This window comes from Sinocyclocheilus grahami, unplaced genomic scaffold (assembly GCF_001515645.1).
Source record: "Sinocyclocheilus grahami isolate Dianchi unplaced genomic scaffold, SAMN03320097.WGS_v1.1 scaffold24.1, whole genome shotgun sequence".
Classification (NCBI taxonomy): domain Eukaryota; kingdom Metazoa; phylum Chordata; class Actinopteri; order Cypriniformes; family Cyprinidae; genus Sinocyclocheilus; species Sinocyclocheilus grahami.
In genome coordinates this window covers 2,530,611-2,550,793 of record NW_015505203.1, presented here as the reverse complement: position 1 = coordinate 2,550,793, position 20,183 = coordinate 2,530,611, and the positions used below count along the sequence as shown (strand labels likewise).

The 20,183-nt window shown below is 37.2% G+C and overlaps 1 protein-coding gene across 1 annotated transcript in view; it reads left to right on the top strand.

Annotated features, from left to right (window-relative positions):
* The first annotated feature begins 8,408 nt into the window (after positions 1-8,408).
* Positions 8,409-20,183, top strand: part of LOC107562798 (G2/mitotic-specific cyclin-B3-like) — a 13,843-nt gene continuing 2,068 nt past the window's right edge. The window contains exons 1-11 of the mRNA XM_016247524.1: positions 8,409-8,538; positions 8,943-9,052; positions 9,152-9,232; positions 10,898-10,998; positions 11,115-11,232; positions 11,596-11,694; positions 11,780-11,872; positions 11,992-12,129; positions 14,564-14,719; positions 17,362-17,511; positions 19,252-19,382. Of these exons, the coding sequence (XP_016103010.1) occupies positions 8,978-9,052; positions 9,152-9,232; positions 10,898-10,998; positions 11,115-11,232; positions 11,596-11,694; positions 11,780-11,872; positions 11,992-12,129; positions 14,564-14,719; positions 17,362-17,511; positions 19,252-19,382 (1,142 nt within the window). The 5' untranslated portion in view covers positions 8,409-8,538; positions 8,943-8,977. The remainder of the gene's footprint in view (positions 8,539-8,942; positions 9,053-9,151; positions 9,233-10,897; positions 10,999-11,114; positions 11,233-11,595; positions 11,695-11,779; positions 11,873-11,991; positions 12,130-14,563; positions 14,720-17,361; positions 17,512-19,251; positions 19,383-20,183) is intronic.

Below are 20,183 nucleotides of genomic sequence, written 5' to 3'. Positions count from 1 at the left end.
TTACATGCTAAAGAAATCCATTTAAACCAGTGGTTCCCATCATTTTTGAGTCAAGGCCCCCAGTAGCCGACTTTTCAAGTTGTTTATGATTTAGGCCTAATGGATCAGAATGAAGGATACGTTTTTTTGTTTTTAAAAAAAAATATATTTACAATTTCTTCATGATACAACCTTTGCAAAACTATAAAAATGCATATTCCCATGGAGCTATACGATTTTATTAATTTACATAGCCTAACATTTCGAGGTCTATAAATCACACTTTTTATGGGAGGGTAGAGTCAGTCCCACACTCGCATGCAGTCACTAATGCTGGTGGACTAGGCTTGTGTGTGTGTGTGTGTGTGTGTGTGTGTGTGTGTGCGCGCGCGCTGAGGGGTTGAGTCTCGAGAGTGTCTCAAGGTACACTTAACTAAGACTTCATTAACGCTTTTCCTCATAGCCTACAAGATATCCCACTGAGAACATCTGCAATGTGACATCGTAGCCTAATATTTGTCACACTCTCCCAACCTTTGATATTACAGAAAAGCCTAGAATGCTTTACATGCTAAAGAAATCCATTTAAACCAGTGGTTCCCATCATTTTTGAGTCAAGGCCCCCAGTAGCCGACTTTTCAAGTTGTTTATGATTTAGGCCTAATGGATCAGAATGAAGGATACGTTTTTTTGTTTTTAAAAAAATATATATTTACAATTTCTTCATGATACAACCTTTGCAAAACTATAAAAATGCATATTCCCATGGAGCTATACGATTTTATTAATTTACATAGCCTAACATTTCGAGGTCTATAAATCACACTTTTTTAAATTTGGCTACCTCATAGGCCTACTGTAAATCAGTTTTTTTTTCTGAATCTCAGGAAATAAATTAAAGGGGTGTTGTAAGTAATCTTAAAGATTCCTAAATGCATCTACTTCCGGAAGGCCAAATAAAGTGCTTTTGGTTTCGCAAAAAAGAAAAAAGGTTTCAGCCTCATGATTGTATGGCGGATCTCGATGAAGAATCATCGATTAACTCACCTCAAAGACCGTCCAACAGATTACCGTAAAACCGTTTTATCAGCGAACGTTATCTTCATCACGCCTGGTTTAACAGGAATTATGCACTCGGTGGCAGTTATTATTTATTTATTGTGCTATGTATTGTGAGCGCTGCTAGTGACTCTCGTAGGCCTACACTCCTAAAAATAAAGTTCTTCACTTGCATCTACGGTTCCATGAATTAAAAGGGTTCTTCAGATTATTAATTAATCAATTAATCAGCCTATTCATGAATTCTGAACCCTTCTGCTTCAAAACAGAGAAAAAGAAGGCTAAATTAAAATGAAAACTTGATTTGTAGTTTTTGTTATTACTTATTCTTTTTATTTATTTTTTGTTGTTGTCTTATTTTAAATCATTTGAAGTAATCTTGAGGCCCCTGGAAGTTTGCTGGGGCCCCATGGTTAACAATACTTGGTTTAAATAAGCCTACACTGGTTTGCTGTTCTTCAAGTTTTTAAGTAAACCCCTCTATAACTATAAACCATCTTTGGTTTAAGATGTTATTGTGAAACAGGGTAAGTAAAACCTTTAGCCTGTATTTATATAGAAGTTTACATTTTTATTTATATAGTTTTAAAAATGAATGTTAAACCTGAGCTTTAGACATATTAACAAACTAAATTGCTGGTGGGCTATTTGTGTGACTGAGAAAGACAATATAACAAGGGGATCTGCTTTGATTACCTTTACTTACTTAACAGAGCCTTGTTTGTGTAAAGGTAAAATATATTAAGAAAAAAAAACAAGAAAGAAAGATGACCTAGAATAATCTGTGCACATCTGACTAAAACAACTGAAGATGAAAGAATTTGAGTATGTCTAATAAATTACATTTATCACTTGCATTCTTCATCAGTTTTGAACATTCCAGTCGTCTTGAGATAAACAGTCCACAGTAAAACTGAAGGGACCCAAAACATCACTCCTCTCAACACACTGTAAATATATCTGCAGCCTTTCTGTCTGGTTTAGCCATAAACTGCAGGAGACGAGCATCGTGTGTGAGCTGGAGCGTATGTTTGTCTATACTAGCATCTAGTGGAGATGGAAGACAGATGTCTGATGTCAGATGTTTGGTTGGTCGAGGTCTGTGGTCAGCCAGAGAAACCAACCAGACCGATGCTCGCACCTCGACCGGAGATCATCGCTGGTCTCTGCTATGGAAGTGCATTGAAAGGGGTGAGTAATTAATGTGAGACATCTCCTCAGGGCTGGATCTCTCATGTCTGCTACTGATTGTCTGTCGGATGATTTCTAGCAGTGGCATTTAGTGCTGTCAACAGGAAAAAAGAGCTGGTGCTGGTTGAATTAACTGCTTAAGAGTATAGTTTTAAAATTTAGTCAACACATTTTATTCAAGACTGGTCTTAACTTTGTAAAGTCAGTTACATAAAAGGTAGACTGGTCTCATTTGAATCTGAAAAGTAAGACACTGGCCCCTGAGCTGATGAGTTATACAAAATCACAGTACATCAAGACAATTGTTTTGTATCGCAAGATTTCTGAAATGCTTAAGTAGGCAAGCAAGACATTATCTCATTAAATAGGCATTAATTTGCATACATTTCCTGAACATTGATTAAAGCCAGGTTCAAAATGTGTGTTTATTTTTCGCGGGCATACTAGAATTAAAGACTTTGGATATCTTTTTTTCACTCCACAAGTTATAAAATACTTTCAACAGCCAGAAAAAAACTTGTACCATATTTTTAGGAACAAAATGTTGTATAATATGCAAATGATATACTGTATCAACAAACCCCTCGGTAAAAACATTATTAATATAGATAGGAATAAAGCAGAGAGTTTGGTGTAAGTGCTACTGAAGTGGAATTTTGTGTGTTTTCTTTCCACTAGTCTGAAAGAAAGACATGTTATGGGACAAAATGACCAAAAGTGATCTTGTCCATGCAATGAAAGTCAGTGAGATCTCAAAATGGACAAAAACACTTTTGAGCCAATTTTCAGGAAATCGTAATTTCTTTTTTTTTCTCCTTTTTTCTTTTGCAGAAAGAGAGCAACTCAAACCAATTTGGAACAATATGAGGATGAGTAAACGATAAGTTTTAAGTGAACTTTCCCTTTACTATAGCATTGCAACTGCAGATCACAGAGAAAATGTCATGTTTTCCATGCGATGACCTTATCGTCATGATCGATATGGCCTACAAAGAGTGAAAACTCCATAAACCTGCACACACATCCCTATTCTCCAGTGCAAACATGTTAAATGTATTGTACTCATTTTATTAGAATTTATTTAGTCTTTTATGTAGTCTCCCTTCTCCGCCGGCTCCTTTATGGCACGTTTGATCATACAAATACGAAGGATTGCTCGCCATCCCTGTTGACTTAAGTCGCAGCGCTTCAGTGCTTCGCTAGGCTTGAGCGATACGAATAGAAAATATATGAGTACATTAAGTCTATGAGGCCTGTTTAGTGTAAGGAATTCCTTTACATCTGTCTGGCTCGAATAAATCGAAAAGGGTGGGGGGTGTTGGGAGATTTTCCAGAACCCCCATGATCCATTTGACTCTATATGTGTCAGCTCTGTTGCAATCACTTCGTCCCTTCTCTCTCTTCCCCACTCCCTTTTCCTGCTATCTTTTTTCCTTATGCACGTTTTTTCGCCATCTCTCATTTTTGGCAGCGATGGTTCCTCAGACATTGGAACAAACACTTCTCCAGATGCGTATAACGGGGCTGGACTGAAAGCCATTGTGTCTTCACTGACACTGCAGCTGTGAAGTCAGGCCCCCTTGTGTATGAGAATATGCGTGTGTGTGTGCGGGAGAGAGAGAAAGTGAAAGAAGGAGTGTGTCTGGGAGACTGATAGAGCGAGGCAGAGGGTCACAGAATGAGTATGCGTGATTTTGTGTGCGTGGCCCTGATTTTCAAGCTGTGGTCGCCAAGAGTGGGAGTGTGTGGGATGCAGGTTTTCGCTAAAGTGCATTCCTGCCATGTTAGGTATCAGTGCTTGGGGAGTATTAATGGGATGCAGTAAAATAGTCCTGCCTTTTACACCCCCCCGCAGCTCCATCATAAAACCGCTTCAACAATACAGCATTCACTGTTTATCATTTTCAGACACACTTTATTATAGGTACTGACATATTTTTGGAAAATAACAACACGGGAACATACAGAATACAGGATCTTTGGTCAAGAATGTGTCAGTGTGTTTTGGGTGGTAGTAACTTCCAAAGCTGATTTGTAGTCAGATTTCCGCTTACCTAATAATGGCTGTGGTTTGAGTGCTTGGACCGGGAGAGCAGATCTTATTTCGGTATAAACAGACAGCGTGCATGCAGCTGTTTCGTCTTTAAGGGCTCATTTTCAATGGGTCAGAGAGAAATTGATTATAATTGTGTATGCTTTGTTATGACTTTGTCTCCTTTTATTAATGTTTGGGATGTGAAAGATTGTGTGGATGAAGATTAATGTCTGCCGTTTTCCATCTTTATTTCAGGGGGTGTTGCATGGATCACTGACCAGTTCTGCAAGGGTAAAGCTTCACGATCTGTTTAAACGCACATTGTCAATCAGGTGCTGCAGATGCTCCAGGAGAGAATCGGAGCTCTTATGGGGCCCTCTGCTGGTCTCTTGATGCATGTCACAAAACTCATCGAGAGAAGCCATCAAAGCACCCACCGTCCAGCCATTCAGACAGGCACTCCGAGAGAGTCTGCAAAGCTACGGGAAAGTAAGAAAAAAATAATAAAATTATTTTACAATGAAAATGATAAAATTCATTGTGAGGACTTTTAATTAAAATAATTGGCAGCTATTCAGCTTGTATGGGTAGTATAATGAATGCCATCAAATAATTATAATGCTTCCTTATATTCTTGTAATAAACTCAAAGCTATTGTATAAGATGGCACCTAGGATTGTTGTAAAATGTGGTGAGTCAGTTAAAACTTAGAAATGATTAAAAAGGATTTACGGGACAGGAAAATTTCCTTTTCAGAAAGAAAAATCTATTCAATTCACTTCCCGGTTTTAATTGATTTATGAATACGTTTCTGTATTTACTTCTACTGCGACCTCAATGCAAATATTTTTAATTGTTATGCTATTGTTACTGACATGTTTTATTGTATTTATTTAATCTTTTTTTGTGTGTGTGATAAAATGTTTCCTTTTTCTGACATTTTCGAATTGTGATGTTAAAAATTATTGACTGGATATTGGTATAAAATAATACTGAACAAGTAAATTTGATTTCCAATATGAATTCAAACTTATGTTAATAAATTCAAAGCTATTATCTCTATCTCAGCAACTAATAGTTGCAAAATTGGGTGAGTTGTAACACTCTCAGTTTTTCAGGATAAAATTCCAATTCTGGGATTTGCGATAAGGTTTCTTCATCCAAACCAATTGTTAGCCTATGTTTTATGTATTTATTCAACATTTTTGGGGGATAAAATGTTTTCTTTTTCTTACTATTTTGAATTAAAATGCTTAAAATTATCAAAATGATTGAGGGTTGGTATCAAAATAATACTGAACAAATAAAATTAGATTTTCAATATAAATGCATGTGCAAAATTAAAACTTTAGTCCATGTCATAGGTAACCTACTGTTACAACTCACCTCAAAAATACAGCGTTAAAGCCCATTCACACTAAGAACCATAACTATAACGATAAGCTTTAAATTTTAATAAGCATTCTAATTCTATGAGAATAGAGAATTTCACATCATAGCTAAAGACCTGTTCTTACCAAGAATGATTATATTAACATACACACCAATGGGTGCTAACATACTTTATAAGTGCATGATAGTTAGGTCATCTGCTGCTTTAAATGTTCAAGCTCTTTAAAACCGGATGGATTGGCTGTCAGTATTTTTATTGTTCATGAGTTGGAAAAAATCATTCCAAAGTAATTCTTTTCCTGTTTCATTATTGTTATAGCTGTGGTGTTCATATTCTCACAGAATTAAATGATGTTTAAAACTTTATAGTAATCATTATAGTTCTTGTCCTTAGTGTAAATGGCCTTAAAGAATAAAGTTTATTTTATACAACAGACTAACAGGAGTTCATTGAGTTCATTGATATAGGGTTGCCTAATAATGCTCCTGGAGACATAACCTGCATAATTTTGTTCCAACTCTCTCTCCAACTAAAGGCTGCGATTCTTTGGAGGTAGATCTTCAAGGGCATGATTGAGCAATCCTCTTGAGGTACATGATATTATTCAATTATCACTGAGGACAAAAGAAGCCCTGTTTTTTGAAAAACAATCTGTGATGGTGTGTATGGTCGCACCCCATAAACACCTTATTTTATCCATAGATAACATTAACCTGTAAAGTGTTTGACTAGTACATCCTGAGAGCTGAACATTTGATAATGGTGATATTAGAGTTCAGGAATGGAGCAAAGTAAAGTACATTTAAATTCTAAACACTGATAAGTGACCGACTAAATTAATCCAAGACCAACGAAAGAAAAGCGAGTCTTAAATAAGCAGAAAAAGAACTGAAAACCGCATGTGATCAAAGAATTGCTCTTACAGGAACTAGGTCATGTGACTGACAGGAAAGTATGAATGTATGAGGGTAGATGTTTCAGTTTACATGTTTTCTGCAGACTTTCTCTTAATAATTAAGACTGATATGAAAGATCATTGTTCTAGATCATAAGGCAACCCAACGAAACAAAGGTTGCCTTATGAGTGTGAAGAGAAACAGAAAAGAGGCTTGTGAGAGGATGTCTGTTTAAGCTCTGATAAACATCACCTCACACTAACACTTGTAAAGCACTTTGAGTCAGCGGCAGCACCCACATATTTATTTAATTTGGCAATGAACACTACAACACATGCATAACCTGTTAGCTGCCGTCGGTTCAAGTTAGATTTTGAGTACATTTAAAGAGAATTGGAAATAAAAGGTCTCCTGGGCGGTGTTGTGGAGGACATCACCTTGAAAAGTCTTTGGTTTTCTAATCTATTGTTTATGTGTTATAATACTTTGACATTTTCAAAGGAAAGATGAAACACTCAAAGGAGAAATTTTCTAGGCATTAATAAAATGTGTGATCGAACTGGTTCAAGGAAGTGCAATGCTCTTTGACGTCAAATGCCCCATTAAATAAAAGCTGTAGAAGGTGGGATTCATCGTATTTCCTGGTATTGCTAAAAGATATTGAGAAGTAAAAGCATGTACGATACACTTTAAGAGCACTTATTGGTTGTAGAACAAAGAAAAAAAAATTGCTGCTAAGAGTATGAAAGACATCTTTACTAGTAATAGATGGAACCTAATATCAAAATTTTCAAAGGAAAGATGAAACACTCAAAGGAGAAATTTTCTAGGCATTAATAAAATGTGTGATCGAACTGGTTCAAGGAAGTGCAATGCTCTTTGACGTCAAATGCCCCATTAAATAAAAGCTGTAGAAGGTGGGATTCATCGTATTTCCTGGTATTGCTAAAAGATATTGAGAAGTAAAAGCATGTACGATACACTTTAAGAGCACTTATTGGTTGTAGAACAAAGAAAAAAAAATTGCTGCTAAGAGTATGAAAGACATCTTACTAGTAATAGATGGAACCTAATATCAAATGTTACATAACATGGATTTAAAATGCCTGAAAATATGATTTTCATCCCCATATTTTATAGCACTGAGATACAACTGAATCCATCTTGCACATAAATAACTTTCTATTGGTGACAAACAAGAGGGCAAAAGCAAGAAGGGAAAATATAATTGAAGTAAAAAATAAATAAATATATACATATATACATACATATATATATATATATATATATATATAATTAAATAAATAAGTAAAAATAAATTCTGCAAAAAGAAAAAAATATATATAAGTGATGATAATTAACTAAATAAATTCACCTCTTCATACACTTGTAAAAAACATATATTTTTCTCCATACCTTGTTGAGGGATATCAGTCAAACAAGTTCGTCTTGATGGACCTGAGTATGTGAGTGATGGGGCCACAGGCAGTTTGCAGACAAAGCTGATTTCCTGTGACAGACATGCACTGCGTGAGTGTGCGTGTGGGTGGCTGGGAGGTGTGGCTTCATTGTGAAGACAATAATATAAATAATGTTCACAATAAGCGAAGCAGTTACGTAATATTATTACAATTATTTTATCTAATAAACAGAACCTCAGTTGGTGTCATTAAGCACATTTCTCTCAACGTCCGCTTACTCAAAAGTCAGAGGAAGGCGAGCTCTATTCCTATTGGTTGCTAGGGTGTTTTTGAAAATTCTATTGTCCCGCCCCTTAGCAACGGCATCCTAGCTCGACGCTCATTGGTCTACAGCGAAGTACAGTCGGCCAATCAAATCGCTGCGTTTAGTTTTGGACGCACGCAGACCGTAGAGCGGTGTCAGTCTGGATAGCTTTTCAGTGTACTTTTCTTGGATGTTTGCACATATTCTCTTTCAAAATATTTCCCTGCTTTAATTGAGGTTGTTCAGCGTATGGTGAAAAGGTGAGATCGTTTTTGTGCCGTTATGATATATATATTTGTCGCAAAATTAAAAACGAAACAGTCGCGGGCATGTTGTTGGTTAACGGCGGACTTGATGCTTCCTGCGGTCAAAACAATTTCTATACCAAGCTTTGTTTGAAAGTTTAGTAACCTCGTAGAGCTGTCTGTCTGTCTGTGTGTGTGTGTGTGTGTGTGTGTGTGTGTGCTGTCTGTCTGTCTGTCTGTCTGTCTGTCTGTCTGTCTGTCTGTCTGTCTGTCTGTCTGTCTGTCTGTCTGTCTGTCTGTCTGTGTCTGTGTCTGTGTCTGTGTGTGTGTGTGTGTGTGAGAGAGAGAGAAAAAGTGTGCACTGGTGCATAGTGATCTTTAGTTTTTCATTCATTCTTTGTGTACTTCACATTTGAAAGAGGCTATAACTGTGAAGGATCAGAACAACTACAAGATGCCTTTTTCAAGAGGAAAGAAGCGAACCACCAGTAAAATCCCCAAACTTAACCCCAAAGGACTGGAGAACCAGGTTATACAATGAGATTAGATCAGATATGAAAATGAATTAGAGCTTTGTTGATTTGATTGATGTTGATCTGATCAATATTGTATTGATGTGTTTAAGCAGGATGGCCCTCAGACCAAGCGCTCATCATCTTCTCCCCAAGGGGCCCCTAAGAAAAGAACTGCTTTTGTGGACATCACTAATGTAAGGTTGCTATTTCACTTTTTCTTCATACATGGTTTTGTGTACATGCACCACAGTTTTATTGCTTTCGTGTTGCCTGACTAGGCTGTCTCTTGGTGTTTTTTGGCCCCTCGGTTTGATTCTGATGATGTCAAACCAGTAAGTGTTAAGCGTCTATCTTGTAACCCCACTAACACCAGGAGTTTGCTTGAATGATGTAAATCGGCATGAGCTCATAAAAAATCCCATTCATGCACAAGCAGTAAATTACAGACTCTACACAAAAGCAGGAGATCTCACCTTTTATTAACTCAGATGGGCACTCATTTGGTGTGTCTGGTTTCCAGGTGAGGTGCTCTCATATGCAAATTATGATGGCTCTATTCGCCGTTGTCTAACACCTTCTATTCATTCTCTCTGAATCTCAGATCAAACCAATTTGATTGATTTGTTGTGACTCATGCTCGTCTTAAAGGGGTCATATGATGCTTTTTTTTAAAGATCATTATTTTGTGTATGTTGACATGCTTTAATGTTCAAAAAACACATTATTTTACATTATTGTAAGTCCTCTATGCCCTGCCTCTCTCAAACGCTTCGTTTTCTACAAAGTCCCTCCTTCCGACAATCGCAGTCTGCTCTGATTGGCCAGCTGACCCAGTGCATTGTGATTGGCTGAACACCGCAAGCACTCGTCGGAAATGTAACGCCCCTTACCATAATCGCGAGCTTCATCTTTCAAATTAAATGTAAAGACAGAGCCCGAAAGAGGAACAGAGTCGCGTGACAGACACAGTGATGAATATGTGTTTGCAGTACACAAGCCACGGTTAAGATAGCTGACTCCACTGTGATGTGTCGCTCTCTCTCGCGCTCGCTCTCTCGCACTATGGGAAGCCAAACAACCCAAATGTGGCGCGGATCAGTTACAAAAGCGCAGCGCGAACATTACTCTTCTTCTTCTTCATGTTTTAAGGCAGGTGGAATCCAACGTTAAGGTGCATTACCGCCACCTACTGTGCGAACATTACTCTCCGCAGAAGTTCGTGTTTTTTTCCTGCACATAACATAATGAGTTATTACATTTCTTTTGCTTATTATCTTTCATATTACTACATGTAAGCTGCGCTTTTGTAACTGATCCGCGCCGCGCTGTCAGCTCGGTGGCGCTAGTAAACACGTCCTCTCTGCGCTGTCGAGTCGGTCGCTCAGTCCATTGAGCCGCGCCTATGACAGGTCAACGCGGCGCGAACACTTGAATACCGCGCCGTTTCGTCCCACATTTGGGTTGTTTCGCTTCCCATATCGCACGCTCTCTCGCACGCTCGCTCTCTCTCTCTCTCTCTCTCTCTCTTGAAACCACGCCTTCTTTCTTTGCGTGCACATTTGGGCGGCATTATGCTAATATTTCCACATAGTGAGGTAGATATGTGGGGGCGTGTTAGAACGAGCCGTTTTAGGGGGGCGTGGCAGAGTCTTAACTTTGATAAAGAATATCTCTTTGGTTTTGAGACTTTAGTCTTTGCAACTTCAGGGATCTTATCTATGCACAATCAGCTTGTAACACTCCAAAGAGAAAGGACAACTTGAAATCGCATCATATGACCCCTTTAACAAAATCTCAGCAGATTGTTCTTCAGTGAAAATCCACTCTTTAAAACTCTTAAAATGCACTTTTGTTAAAAGGCGCACAAGATTGAGCTAAGCAACCCCATCAAGAAGAAAGATCCTGTCAAAAAACTGCAGAAGAAGGTCTCAGTACTTTCTAAGAATGATGTCAACTTAAAGTAAGCCATATTTTATTGCCTCTTTATCTTTACCCTACCTTACATTGAGGTGTTTTGCAAGTTCTTTGAGATGATTGGCCCAGAATATGCAGATTGCTTATCTTTTCTTATGTCAGATCTGTGATCAATTCAGAGGAAAAGTTAGAGGAATTGAAGAATGTGGAATGCAATATTGAGAAACTGGAAGAACCTTCTTCCAAAGCTCCAATTCCTCCACACCTACTGCCTCCAGAGGTAAGACCTAAGTCTGCTGCACTGGTGCCATGATTATTAAGATCAGGATATTATTCTACCATGACAGAAATGGCATGAATGTGAATATTTATGAGAATGTAAATACCCAGTTGTTCCAAGGTGTTTAAAAGTTTGGAGCTGGTTACTGCCAAAAAGAAACCCCACAGACATATTGCAGTAAATGTAGAAGCAGAAGTGAAAAAGTAAATTCAAATGAATGCTAATGTAATTAAAGATCACTCATTAAATTCTTCCCGCTGGGCATATTGTTTAATATTTTGGGGGTTATCGAGAGTTTGAAATTTTTTTTCTTCTTGTTTACAGATTTATAAACATAAAAAACCTTTATCTTCTGTCTTTCAGATTCCTCCTGAGTTTGACATTGATTCAGAGCACCTCAGTGACTCTACACATACAGCGGAGTACGCTAAAGATATTTTTGACTACCTCAAGAGGAGAGAGGTTGGTTTAGTAGTGAGTTCATTAATGATCTTACAAATTGAGGAACAGACATCAAGCTGAAGTGTTGTATTTCTTTTATTTGCAGGAAACGTTTGTCTTGCAAGACTACATGGCTGATCAGCCAAATCTAAACAGCAATATGAGAGCGATTCTGGTGGATTGGCTGGTTGAGGTCCAGGTAAGTGTCAGTGTTTGGCCTCGTTTCAAATGTGCTGTTTTGATAAGTCTTGTAAAATGTTGTTGGCTTTTGGTGGCTTAAGCACTGATGTGGCTTTATTCTTGCTCTTTATTCTGCAGGAGAATTTTGAGCTGAATCATGAGACTCTGTACCTTGCTGTGAAAATGACGGATCATTATCTGGCTGTGAGCCAGGCCAAGCGGGAGTCTTTACAGCTCATTGGTTCCACTGCCATGCTCATTGCTTCTAAGTTTGAGGTAAGACATATGCTTTCTCATGATAGCTGAGAGCCATTCCTTTAGACTCACACTTTCCTGGCCTTAGTCGTAATTACTCAATGACTTAGTCATTATCTCGCACACACACACACACACACACACACAAAACCTAATAGAAATGTAGTTACTCATTAAAAGTGTGCACTCAGAGTCTAAATCCAGGTTCTTTAAAATCCTATAAAAAATTTATAATATTTTATTATCCAGAATATTTTTTCAGCTTTTTTTACTCTTGACATATAGATTTTTTTTAATACATATATGTAACAAATTACCACCTAATGCATATTATTTTGCATTATTATATTATAATGTATTATATATATATATATATATATTTATTATATTATTATACCGTTTATTTTTTGAGGTATGTGAAACAGTATTGGCACATATATCATTTATATATATATAATTTTTTTATTATGGCTGACTAAATACTTTTTTCCCCCCACTGTATATATTAGGGCTGCACGATCTATCGAAATATCGCAAATGTTAATATCGCAATATGTATATCGCAACGACGTGCGATATCTGAATCATTTTAATAATAGGCTACTTAAATCAAAACGTTGCAAAAGGTCAAAGTTTTAGTTCGATGCATATAGCAGAGAATTGCTTGATGTTAAAAAGAGTTATTAAGTGCAGTAAGTTGCAGAAAACAACTCTTTGCCGTCTCGACTTGCTGTCTGACTCACGCGCACAAGCTGCTTCTTGCACAGCATCTCTTCCGTTCTGCCGCACACGTGCAAAGCGCGTGCACACACACACACAGAGAAGTGTTTCACTTTTTTTTTGATTTGTGACATTACTTTTTAAGTAATGCTAAAACACTGCTGGTCACTTTCAGAAGTTGTAGTGATTCTTTCTTTTCCAAGAAAGAATGTGAAACAAATTGGTTATATAATTTTGATTTTTAAATATTTGAAAATATAATTTAAATTGATTTTACACACTTATCGTATTGAATATCGAATTTTTTAACAAGGTATTGATTTTTACAAAGCTCATCGGTCTGAAAAGTGAGGTGTGCTCTGATTGGCCAGCTATCCAGTACGTTGTGATTACCTAAAGCGTGTGACAGAAATGTTGCGCCCCTTACCATACTGTGATGATGCCCTGTCCGGCCGGAGTGACGAGACAAAAACATTAAAACCCATTATAAACGAGGCATTCGTTGCATCCAGTGGGGACATAATTACGGATTATAATGACTTATACTGTCTTTTTACGCGTTGTTGCATTGCGCCGCGTAAACATAAAACCATATCTGCATTTGTGATCGGAGAAATGACAAACAACAAGTGCTACTCTACACTGCCCAAAAAACTCGCGTTTGAATCGTCAGTGGCAAATTCTTTAAATATAAAAAAACTTACTTACGGTCTGTGAGTCAGAACTGCCGGCATTGTAGTCTACTCTTCCAGGTTCAGGAAACAGTCCTCCATAAAATGTGCTGCACACAAATGAATATTTGGGTTGAACTGTTCCAGAACAGTGTTGTAAATACAACTTAACCACTGATTTCTAGTCGTGTCCTCTTTTGGAAGGCCAAACAAAGTAGTTTCGCTTTGACAACAAAATACACAGTGTCACACATGGTGGGCTAGAGTGAGCGGTGGCCGTAGGGCTAGCGTGAGTGGAGGCTGGCGGGCTTGAGAACAGCGCAGCTGTGGGATTCGACGAAGGAGCGTCCGGCGGGCTTGCGGCAACCACATGTGACGACCCTGGGCTGGACTTCGCTTCGTCCACCGTGAAAGCCGATCCGGCGATCCACAGCGCGAAGTTGATGTATTCCCTCAGCGACCAGCACGGATCAGCTCTAGACATGGCGGCAGCAACAGTACTACAGCGAGAATAAAAGTTACGCCTTCTTTCCTTGCGTGAACATTTGGGCGGCGTTATGCAAATCTTCCCACATCGTGACGTAGACATGTGGGGGCGTGTTTGAACGAGCCGTTTTAGGTAGGCGTCGTTGACTTATAACTTTTATAAAGAATATCTCTTTGGATTTGAGACTTTAGTCTTTGCAACTTTACAAAGTCATCTTTATGCAACCAAGAGCTTGTAACACTTCAAAGAGAAAGGAAAAATTTAAATCGCATCATATGACCCCTAATTTTTATTTTATTTTAGTTTAGTTCTTTTTTGTGCATTGCTGTACTATTTTGTGTAAAAATGCCTTTTGCCAGTTCGATCAAATAGGTCTAAAAAGGGATATTGAAAATCACAACCCTCTCACTAGACAAAGAAGATCAAGTTGACTTTGCATTGTGGGTTGCAGTAACTGCATAGTGTGCTGTATTTTTGCATACTATGCACAATATACATATTGCATGCTTTAACAATACAGTGAGTACTGTGCGATTTGTCAGTTGTTACCCATCATCTCTTTGGTGTATCCTCACAGGAGCGAGCTCCACCTTGCGTGGATGATTTCTTATATATTTGTGATGATGCCTACAAGCGTTCTCAGCTCATCACCATGGAAATCAGCATCCTGCAGGCGCTGAACTTTGACATCAATATTCCGGTTCCATACCGCTTCCTCCGTCGCTATGCCAAGGTGAGAGAAAAAACATGCATATACCCTCACTGAGGAGACAGGTGGAACTCCTTTGGAGTCAGCTGACACACACCAGGATTAACATCAAGTGTGTGTGTTTGTCAAAGTCAGAAAGAAAGACCATGCTGGGTAACATGCGTTGAATGTCTTTGTGTTTGTCAGGTGTGACCTCTTTGTTTCCTCTGTATTCCCTGAGGAATCTCTGTGTGTGTGTGTGTGTGTGTGTGTATGACCCAGCTATCTCTGGTGGTTGTTGCTGTTTGCTGCTGTCAGATCTATTCTCATTTTCAGCAGCTGAATTAATTGAGCTTTAGTTAAAGCTCTGCGATTTAACAATGTCTTTTTGTGTGTGTTTTTATTTGTTGGCAGAATGTCTGGTTTTACTAATTGCTCTTTCTGCAAAGAAATTAGCTTCTTAAGTGTACATTGGCAAATAATACCATTATATTCAATTATAAGAACATTAATTAAGAGAATAACACAATAAAAATAAAATCCTTTTTAATTGGTGGCTTAGTTTTCAGAAGAAAAAAAAAGCAATTACAGCACGCAGACAAAGCAGATCATTTACACTTATTCATGCCAAAGCTTTATCTAGGGACTTTATACAAGGTTTTTTTTTTTCAAGCGATTGGGGCACAGTAGACAAACTCATACTGTGTTTATTGATAAAGGGATAGTTTATTTACTTTTTCCCACCTTCATATTGTTCTTCATATTTTTTTTTAATTAATACTTTTATTCACCAAGTATGCATTAAATTGATCAAAAGTGACAGTAAAGGCATTTATCATGTCAGAAATGATTTCTGTTTCAAATAACTTGGTTCATCCAAGAATTAAGAAAAAAATGTATCGTGGTTTCCACAAAAATAATAAGTCCATAAAAATGTTGAGTGCAGTCAGTATTAATTGTTTTCATTATTGATGATAATAAGAAATGTTTCTTGAGCATCAAATCAACATACAAGAATGATTTCTGAAGGATCATGTCACACTGAAGACTGGAGTAATGTCTGCTGAAAATTCAGCTTTGCATCACTGGAATGTACTACATTGTAAAATACTTTAAAACAATAAACTGTTATTTTAAATACTAATAATATTTCACAATTTTACTATTTTAATGTATTTTTGATCAAATGAATGCAGCCTTGCTAAGCATAAAAGTCTTCTTTCAAAAACGTTAAAAATCTTACAGACTCCAAACTCCATAATGGTAGGGTATATTAAAAGAAATTTTGAAGAATGTTTGTGCAGGTTTTTTCCAAAGTTCATAATGACCATTGCTGTTAAAGGGGTCATATGATGTTGCTAAAAAGAACATTATTTTGTGTATTTGGTGTAATGAAATGTGTTAATGTGGTTTAAGGTAAAAAAAAAAAACACATTATTTTTCACATAATGTATATTATTTTCTTTCTCAAAATAAATGTTAATCTGAAAATAATTTTTTTTCTGAATATAATTCTTTTCAATTTTTTCTATATATTTCTTTCTGAAAATAATATTTTCCCGCCTTTCTGAAACGCGTAAATTTTTACAAAGCTCATCGGTCTGAAACGCGAGGTGTGCTCTGATTGGCCAGCTATCCAGTGCATTGTGATTGCCGAATTCTTCAAGCGTGTGACGGCAATGTTACGCCCCTTACCATACTGTGATGGCGTGTCCCGGCTGGAGCGACGAGACAAAAACAATAAAACCTATTATAAACGAGGCATTTGTTGCATCCAGTTAGGACATAATTACGGATTATAATGGTTTGGAAGGCCAAACAAAGTAGTTTCGCTTTTGCAACGAAACACACAGCGTCTTCACAACATGGCAGCGGCCGTGGCAGCAACAATAAAGTTATGCCTTCTTTCTTTGCGTGAACATTTGGGCGGTGTTATGCAAATCTTCCCACACAGTGATGTAGACATGTGGGGGCGTGTTTAAACGAGGTGTTTTAGGGGGGCGTGGACCAGTCTTAACTTTTATAAAGAATATCTCTTTGGTTTTGAGACTTTAGTCTTTGCAACTTTAGGGATCTTATCTATTCACGAACAGCTTGTAACACCCCAAAGAGAAAGGAAAACTTGAAATTGCATCATATGACCCCTTTGAGCACAGCGTATTTTTTTTCTATTTATTAATTAATTTGTATTTATTTATTTATTTATATTCTTTTTTGAGCTAAACAGCAATGGTCACTACTCACTATGAATTGGTTTATGTATAAGGATCTGTTTATTTTTAAGGATCTGTCTGAAGATTCTTAAAAAATAATTTTGTTCGGATGAACATTTGAATTAACTATTCCTTCAAAGGATAGAACATTCAAGAATCAAGCTAGTAAACTTTTACATTTCAGATGTTTACATTTAAATGCTTTCATGCTATGGCTCACTGAAGCACTTCTTTTAGTAATTGTTCGCTGAATTTGCCGAGAATGAAAACTGCAGAATCTTGGAAGGTTGAATGAGCTTTGTATATTTTTTCTGCGTGGCCTGAAGGTACTGGCACTGCTACGGACTCTCTCTGTGTGTGTGTGTGTTTTGTATGTGAATAAAATTTTACTTCACTTCTCTGCAGTTTGTCAGTGTATGGATGCTCATTGTGGTGTGTGTGTGTGATGATTAACCGTCTCTCGTCTCCCGGCAGTGTGTGAATGCAGGTATGGACACACTGACTCTAGCGCGCTATATTTGTGAGCTGAGTTTGCTGGAGATGGAGTTTGTGCCTGTGAGAGCATCTTTGCTCGCCTCTGCCTGTCTGCTCATCGCTCTGGTTACTAAGGATCTTGGAGGATGGGTATGTGTTTACCTTTATGCTTTTAAAATGTATGCACAAGCACAGAGCTCATGAATTATACCTGTCTTTTTTTTTTCACAAAATGCCACTATTCCTTGGTGATACACACATAGACACTTTCACAGTGAGTTCTACATCCCTGTGTGCTGTGATTTGGGTATTCTGTGCTCTTCTGATAGCACTAAATGAGCTAAAGCTGACGACAGCTCTGTGATGGCTTGGTAACTTCTCATTACGGATGTTAATTTCTGTCCTTGCACACACACACACGCATTCACACTCTTAAGTAGTGGATTGGTTTGTCCTTTAAGACTGTGACAAAGGTATTTTGGTTAATGAGAGTAGGGATGTAACTGCATGAAAATTTCCTATCACGATTATAGTGACCAAAATTATCATGGTTATCAGTATTATCACGGTATTGTTCAAATGTGCTGGAGATGTTCAAAAAGTACTGACACATAAATCTTCACCAAGTTATATATTTAAAAATCAACAAACAACAAATAAAATGACTTTTTTGTTTGCATAATCACTAAAACAATAACATTACCAATGATGTCCGGATTTTAAATGACAACAGTTTAACAGCATGTTCAAATATCTAATGTAAATATGTTCAAATAAAGCTTTGAAAAAGTTTCATAAAAAGGTAAACCTCACATTTAAGCCTTTAAATAAAGAAAAGATGTAAGTCAAAATGATAATTGATTAATAGATGATTATATGTATTTTATCTGCTCCATAAATAATTCTAGATAACTTATCTGAATTGTTCAAATGTGTAGAATCCACACTGGTTTTCATCAACCGGTCAAAATTTACAGCAGAGCATGCAAATTCGGTCCGTTTTTGGCCAGACAGAAACCGCACACAGGCTGAATGTAAATATAAGTCTCTGTAAGTCCACTCTCTAAAAGCAGGTGGCGCTTATGGAAAATCTGAATTAGAGCTGTTTCCCGTAACCGCCGAGGACAAAGCAGTATTGCGATTTAAGAACACTTCCTTTAGGTATTACATGGAGCGAAGATGAAAACAAAATGCCATCGAATCATTTCTGAAGACAGTCAGAACCTTCAGAGGTAGAATCATATAATTCATTCATTCATATATTAATTTGTATAATTCCCTTAGCACTCTTTTAAAACCTCCCAGTTTTTCCGCCCTGTTTTCACTCAAAACGAAACTACTCTGCATGCTGTGCGCACGTGAGACTGCTACTTAAAACTGTGCTTTATGCTGGACAGTATTCATTTATCGTGAGTTGTTCAAATCGCTGTAATCTAATACGATTTTAATGATAATTAAAATATGAAACGGTAATACTAACCGTGGGGAATTTTATCACGATTTATCGTCAAACCGGTAATCGTTACATCCCTAAATGAGAGTGAAGCTGGACTTTGTTTACCAACGTGTGAGTAATTGGTTTGTGTCCTGTGTGGCTCTACGGAGAAGTCAGAGATGAAGAAGTTCAATTACCTTAAAAAAAACACAGCACACACACTTCCGCATTCATTTACATTCTCTCCGGATGTTGTTGCCGTCATATCCTCAAATTATTGACAGCTCAGGGGCATTTTCTTTTCACATCATGAAATATTTGGCAGGAGTCTTAAAGGCTCACATCCCTTATGTAACAGTCATTAGACTCCTCCGAGCTTCACAGATATCTGGCTTCACAATTACACTTCAGTGTTTGTGTGAAGGTTTTGACTGATGTTCCACTTCTGTTTCCAGACACAGTGCTTGCAGTTCCACTCTGGATACAGTGTGGAGGATCTGGCACGCGTGGTCAGAAAACTTCATGATATGCTCATCAGCCCGCCGGACAGTAAACTCGCCGTCGTCAGGAGCAAGTATGCACACAAGTAAGTCATCAGTGCAGTTTAAATTGTGCACTTTTAACCAGAATAGTAGGTTCTTTGTTTCTACTTTTCCTCCCTCCAGTTATCTCAGGCCTAAACATATAGATTTAGTTTTTTATAAAACTTAGATTTTCCTTTAAAAAAAAAAAAAATTATTTACCCCAAGATTCTAAATGTTTAGATTTAGATGTTTTATTATTATTATTATTATTTTTTTTAAATCTCTGTCATTCAAATACACTTTTGACTTAAAGGTTTCTTGCTGTGTGTGTTTATGCTCTGAACAGTTTTAGTTTGTTTGCTGTTTCTAAAGTTTTCTCTTTTTTTCAACTTTTTTTAGATTTTTTATTATTTTTTTAATTGCCTCAAAATGCTGTACAGCAGTGTTCAAAGACATAGCTTATCTCAGCCATTCAAATACTTAAAGGTTTCTCTTGCGGGGTCTGTTTATGTCTAAACATTTCTGAGTTGTTTGCTGTTTTTTTTAAAATATATAAATCATGTGCTTTTAACGTTTGTTGGCAAGCCTTGCAAAGAAAGCATTTGGGACAAATTATACTTCAGTTGAGAAGTTTAGATGGATGAAGTTTAGTCATAATTCATGTTTAGAAAATTTTGATTCTATTTGCTTATCTGAGTCTCGGCATGACTGCCGTGTTGTTTTGAAGCTCTTCCCAAACCTGATTGGCATTTTGACATGTATTATTTAATGTTATGCCTGCCTACAGCAGAAGTTGACCTCTTAAAAGCATTTGACTAATGAAGCAGTTTGTTCATATTTAAATACTCCAGATTGTGGCATTT